General features: G+C 33.3%; 2 protein-coding genes across 2 annotated transcripts in view; both read right to left on the reverse strand.

Moving 5' to 3' along the window:
* Positions 1-638, reverse strand: part of LOC105620413 — an 8,379-nt gene extending 7,741 nt beyond the window's left edge. The window contains exon 1 of the mRNA XM_012201909.1: positions 417-638. Within this exon, the coding sequence (XP_012057299.1) occupies positions 417-638 (222 nt within the window). The remainder of the gene's footprint in view (positions 1-416) is intronic.
* Positions 639-1,763: 1,125 nt separating this feature from the next.
* LOC105620414 (60S ribosomal protein L31) lies at positions 1,764-2,474 on the reverse strand. The gene is made up of 2 exons (XM_012201910.1): positions 2,251-2,474; positions 1,764-1,952 (listed from the first exon to the last, which is right to left on the reverse strand). The coding sequence occupies exons 1-2, from the start codon at positions 2,469-2,471 to the stop codon at positions 1,802-1,804; spliced, it is 372 nt and encodes a 123-aa protein (XP_012057300.1). The 5' UTR covers positions 2,472-2,474; the 3' UTR covers positions 1,764-1,801.
* Between the last annotated feature and the right edge of the window lie 3,339 nt (positions 2,475-5,813).

Below are 5,813 nucleotides of genomic sequence, written 5' to 3' on the forward strand. Positions count from 1 at the left end.
TGTAATATAGCGTTGTGATGTGTAATCCAAAATGCTTTGAAATTATTAAAACAAAAAATAATTGACATGCACAGATGTACACAGAATAAGATTTTTTATATTTTTCCTAGGTTGTCAACTTTCAAGTTGAAGAAAGAAAAATATGAGAAGAAAAATATGGGAGTATCTGAAGCTCTGCTTTTCCAATGCAATGTTAATTTTAAGATAACGCGAATCCTGAGCCAGGATGTGTCTCTCTTTCTGATTATTAATGAGCATTTGTGAAATCGAAATTCTCGTGCTCCACCGAATTGACAGGGCGATTTCTCGCGGAGAAGCTTCTCTGAGAAGCTTGTCTGAGACTAAATGAAGGCCCTAGAATGAAGGAGAAACGTGGACAATCACGATTCCAGGAGACTCCAGTTTGGATGACGAACCTTGGAATGATTGCTGTTGGGAAAATTGAAGTCCAGGTGTGCGGCCTGGCTGAGCAACCGTCGGCTCGCGGGGCACCGATTACGATTGATCATCTCCTTCTGCATCGCATATTCGATGAAGTAGCTCTCATATTCGGACGCGTTGTCGTGCTGCGGCAGGAGTTCGGCAGTCTCCTCCGCCTCCGCAGTGCCGTACGCGCGGCTCATCTCGCGCAGCTCCATCGCGGACGGTGCACCTCGCACCACAACACCGCGATCCACGGTCGTGCCGGATCAGGCGCATACTGATCAGACCGAGCCTCAGGCCTCAGGGCCTCAGCCAATCGCGCAAAACCACGAGCGCGACTCGTGACCCGCGATATACCTAACTGCACAGTGCCGCTATACTGCAAACTGTGGATGTACGTGTGCGCGCCAAGTTCATTGCCATTCGCCTCACGCCTGCGAAGCCCTGTATGCAGTATGATACATTGACATACAAATTGTTTATAATACCTACCTACATGCTATTTACATGAATCTTCCAGTTAAGATGAGATGCTAAAAATTAGACATATAAAGTGAATTCACTTCAGATCTGAAGTAGTTGGCTGATGTTATGATATGCAAAATTAATATTAATTTTCCTTTGGAAAAGAATAATGAAATGGATATGTAATATTCTATGTCATATTCATTTTTTGTCATCATTGATTGATAGCGCTACCATTATAATTGCTCTTTTTTTCTTTTTAATGAGATTTGTAAATTACATAATTAACAGTTACATGATAAAATAGTGACATTTGGTATAAGTTGAAATACTTGTTTTATATCTTCGATGCATTTTTTTAAAATTAATATCAGTTATCCTTCTTCTCATAGTACAAAAATTTGTGCAGAGCACTGATCAATTTTAATAATAACTCATCAATAACTACAATTTACATCTACGTATTTGAATAAGCAATTTTGACAATTATGAGATAAATAATCTATAATAAAATAAAATGAGATATATAATCTCAATCCCCTTTTTGTGAATTATTTGTATGTTGCTAATGATTAATATGTTGAAGATGTGTTATTCCTCTCTTTTCTGCATAATTTTCAATTCTTTATTCAAATTAAATATGAAAATAATTAAAAAAAATACTGTAAAAAAAGAAAATCAGATAAAATGGTATAATTTTTAAAAGAAATAAATATCAAAAAAATATCATCAAAGACAAACAAAATCCTAATTTAAATATTTTCCATAATATAAAAAAATATTTTGGAAGTTGATAAAATGGAAATAAAACATTGTAAGTTTTACTATCGTGCAGGATATATGGATTCAAGATAAATATATAATAAGAGAAATACTTGCGAGTTCAGTTCATTATTTATTATACAGAAATACATTAATCTTGGCTAGCATCTACATTTTCAGTTTGGAGTCCCTTGAATGACGAAACAGATATATATGTTACAAGAGTATACAACTTATTTGCAGAGTCCTCATCATCATTCCTCCTCCTGCTTAATCTTACACGAACTCTGAAAGGAACATTTCTGGAAAAAAAAAAAGAAATAATGTATGATATATCTCAAAATAATTTTTTCATATATAGAATCAATATTTTTGTAACTGCATAAAAAATATAAGTTATATTAAATTGAAAAATTTTCTCATATATATTAAAAGATGTTCAGTAATGATTGACTATTCAATACATGATAATTAAATCTATATTAATGATTAAGAAGTTATATTTGAATGAATTATAATCAAAGAACTTCTCAATTATAAAATAATAGTAAACTTGAAACTCTTCAGTGATTTTGTTGAAAGCTTTTATTGAAAAGATACCTGATGCCTTTTGACCACAATTGCTTATTGAGACGCGTATCTATCCTAACATCAGGTGTACCCATCTGCTTTTCTGCAAACTTCCTGATCTCTTTGATGGCTCGTGGAGCACGTTTCTTAAATCCAACACCATGAAGGCGCTTGTGAAGATTCACAGTGTATTCACGAGTCACTACCTCGTTGATAGCACTCTTTCCCTTCTTTTCAGAAGTCTTAGCCATTTTTCACCTGTAATTATGAAATTACATTATAAAAACAAATGTACATGATTGTACATATATATTAGAAAAGTTCATGTTGTTCTTCTCCTTATAAGTATCTCTTGAAAAAATGATACAAAGTTTCCATGGTATTTAATATAACTATGAGTGCGTTTCAAATTATATGAAGCATATGATGTATCGTTTTATCCTTCTTTATTAATTAGTAAACAATAAAAAGAATAAATTATGCGCTTCATGCATAACTCGGAACGCATATATTTGAGCAATTGTCTCATGAAAAAGATTCACATTAAAAATATCTTAAATTGAATAAAATATAAACCTGCACATCTTATGCATACAACAAATTCGTAACTATTTAATTTATTGTAACTATTATATTTATACTTGAACTTAATATCCATAGCATTGAGTTTGTAACAAACTAAGAGTACTTAATTACAAACTTAGTTACAAACTAAGATGATTGATACAAAAAAATCAGGATATCTATCAGGGAACAAATCAGAATAGATTTCAATCAAAATTATTAAATTATTCTATAGATTTTTATTGTGTTTTTTAGGAAAAAATAGAATAATTCCGATCTAAATTCATTCTGAAATATTCCATAATAAATACAGGACACCTATGAAATGGATATCTATTTTTTTTGTCAAAATAGGAAAATATGTTTTAAAACTTTACTTTTCTGAGCTACTGATTTTCTATGGCAATCAGGACATTTCATCTATTTAAAAAAATCAGAACGCTTTCAAAATCAAGACGCTAAATCCTACTAAATCAAGATAGATGATAATTCTAGTATAATAGTTGCTTTCTATTTACATCAATTCATTCTCAGACAATTATCACTTGACATCATAATTCAGTTAAATGCATGTTCCTTTTGTAGTCTGATAAATGAGATTCAATTGAGTTTCTACAATCTGCAAAAGATTGAGACCGTGTATTTTAAACCTATTCTACAATATGCTCTTTGTTTCTTGTTTCTTGTTTTTTTATCTTTTGCTTTTTTCTCCTTTGCAATTGTTTTATCGACATATATTTCTTGTTTTGTTATTATTTGTATTTCTTGTTTTCTTCGAAGTTCATTAACTTTTATCTCAGACAATATAAAACAAAAAACCGGATAAGCAAAAACATAAGATGTAAAAAAATTGCAGAAAACAGAAAACAAAAAGCACATTGTAGAATAAGCTTTAGCGAATCTTGATAAACTCACTTTCAAAATGAGGTTATGAATCTGTGTTGACATGTGATACTTTTTTACCAAAGTAAGCAAGAAACGACATTAATCTAAGTATGAAATATTCAGCTTACTTCAGACTCAGTTTCACTTGTGTGTAAATGAAAAGCAACTAATAACGAGCAACATAAACGTAATCATGATGTAATTCAGTCGTGTCTTCTTCTTAATTAATAGCATCTGCTTCTAGGAACAAGTCTTTAAAAGTCAATACTAGAAGTCAAATCACATTTCAAAACAGAATACACAAAAACAAATTTGAACCGATGCTCATTCAAAGCCGGTCACACTTTCCAAAAATGTTAATACAACACTCCGACCGAAGTATGTCCGCCCCAACCAAGCGATCTCGAGTCTCGAGACATAAGTGATTATTTTCGAATAACGGCCAAACGGATCAGATATGATAATTACTTGGGCATTAATTTATGAGAGAAAAATTTATCAAATAATATTTTATACGATTTAAATGCTCGTCAATAATATAGGATAAGATGTTTAAGGATTACAATTTACGAAAAATCACAACTACCTTCTCCGTGCGCTATTTAACCAGAAAGAATCAAGCAATCAAGTATCATTTTCCGCCGTTCCTAAAGTCAGTTGAGCGAGTTCAAGACGGCAAAATGACTAGACATGCAACGATAGGACCGATTGAATATGATTGGTTGGATCTATAAATAACAACCAATTATGCTCTCTTACTTGGCGAGCAGGCTAATCGCTTTGTCGACTTGATGAAGCCATTAGAGGATCGATTCTGTATCTTGAAAATTGTGAGGTGAAAATTATAAGAGTGAGCGAATTTACTAGAATACTGATTATTGGTCTAAATACTTAGTGCTCGTTTTTATAATTTTTACCTTATTTGAAGATACAGAATTGACCTCTAGGTCTGTTTTTAATATATATTGTTCGTTTTATCTCTCGGGAATTGCTCCGAATAAACCCAGCTTACTTGAAATATAAAGACCATTCTGGTCATATCGTAGCATCGGAAGCGTTATAAGCATCATGCGACTTTAAATTGGATCTACATTAGTTGCAAGTCGATCGCAAATTTGTTGACAACCTAATGAAGCGTTGATATCAAAATGGGGGCTTCAGATTGGCTGTCGCAACAAACTTGTGATCGGCATGCTACTAATGTAGAACCGGCTTAAAGTCGCATGATGCTTACAACGCTATGATACGACTAATGTAGAATGACCTTAAAGTTTGTTCGCGTCCAAATTAATTCAGAGAGCTCTTGGTGGCACATACAGGTGGCGGTTGGAGCAGTTGCATTCATGTGCTCCAATGTTCAGTGACACGAACGGATTTAGGGCAAAGATGTGTTCCATTTCACGCATGATTTGTTCTTATTTAATATTTGGTGAATAACAAGGATAAATGATACATTATGCGTGAAACAGAACGCAACCCAAAGATTTGTTCGCGTCGCATGCTCCAAATTAACCTAGAGAGCACTTCAATCACTGATAAGGTGGCGGTTGGAGCAGTTTGTGTGCTCCAATATTTAGTGATACGAACGGATTTAGAGGTTTGTTCGCGGCGTGTGCTCCAACATGCCCAACATGCTCTAATACGTTCGCGTCATCAAAACTAATATGGCGATTAAATGTTCGCGTCGCCTCAGAGCATACTCCATGAATCAATTAAGAGCACGCTCCATTTGCCTCATCTTAGAAGGTGATACGATTGGGGCATGTTACACACGCATGCGTAATAGTTGAAAACGTTTTGCATTGAAAAAAAATTTCAGATTCATTTTGTATAAAAATACATTTAATAAATGTTTTAATTTTTGATATAAATATAAAAATATAATATAACAATATATAGTATTGAGAGTACAAATTATTAGGTGTACAATTTTGCTTCCGCCGTTTTTTTCCGAAATTCGAGGCTTTATTGTAAAAAACTGATTATACATTTATGATTCAAAGTATTGTCCATCACTGGCCACTACTTTCTCCCATCTTTCAGGTAACGTACGAATCCCGCGTCGAAAAAACTGGTCATCTTTTGTAGGCTATCCACGAATCGATCCAATTTTTTACTTCTTCATAACACCGGAAGTGCTGGTC

This window comes from Atta cephalotes (assembly GCF_000143395.1).
Source record: "Atta cephalotes unplaced genomic scaffold scaffold00026, whole genome shotgun sequence".
In the NCBI taxonomy this organism is placed as follows: Eukaryota; Metazoa; Arthropoda; class Insecta; order Hymenoptera; family Formicidae; genus Atta; species Atta cephalotes.

What these genes read in the sequence shown, in the direction of transcription:
- LOC105620414 (XM_012201910.1), bottom strand. Translation starts at nt 2,471, where the DNA reads ATGGCTAAGACTTCTGAAAAGAAGGGAAAGAGTGCTATCAACGAGGTA. An exon ending in TTGTGGTCAAAAGGCATCAG is followed by an intron (nt 1,953 to 2,250) that starts GTATCTTTTCAA and finishes TTTTTTTTCCAG; the next exon opens with AAATGTTCCTTTCAGAGTTC.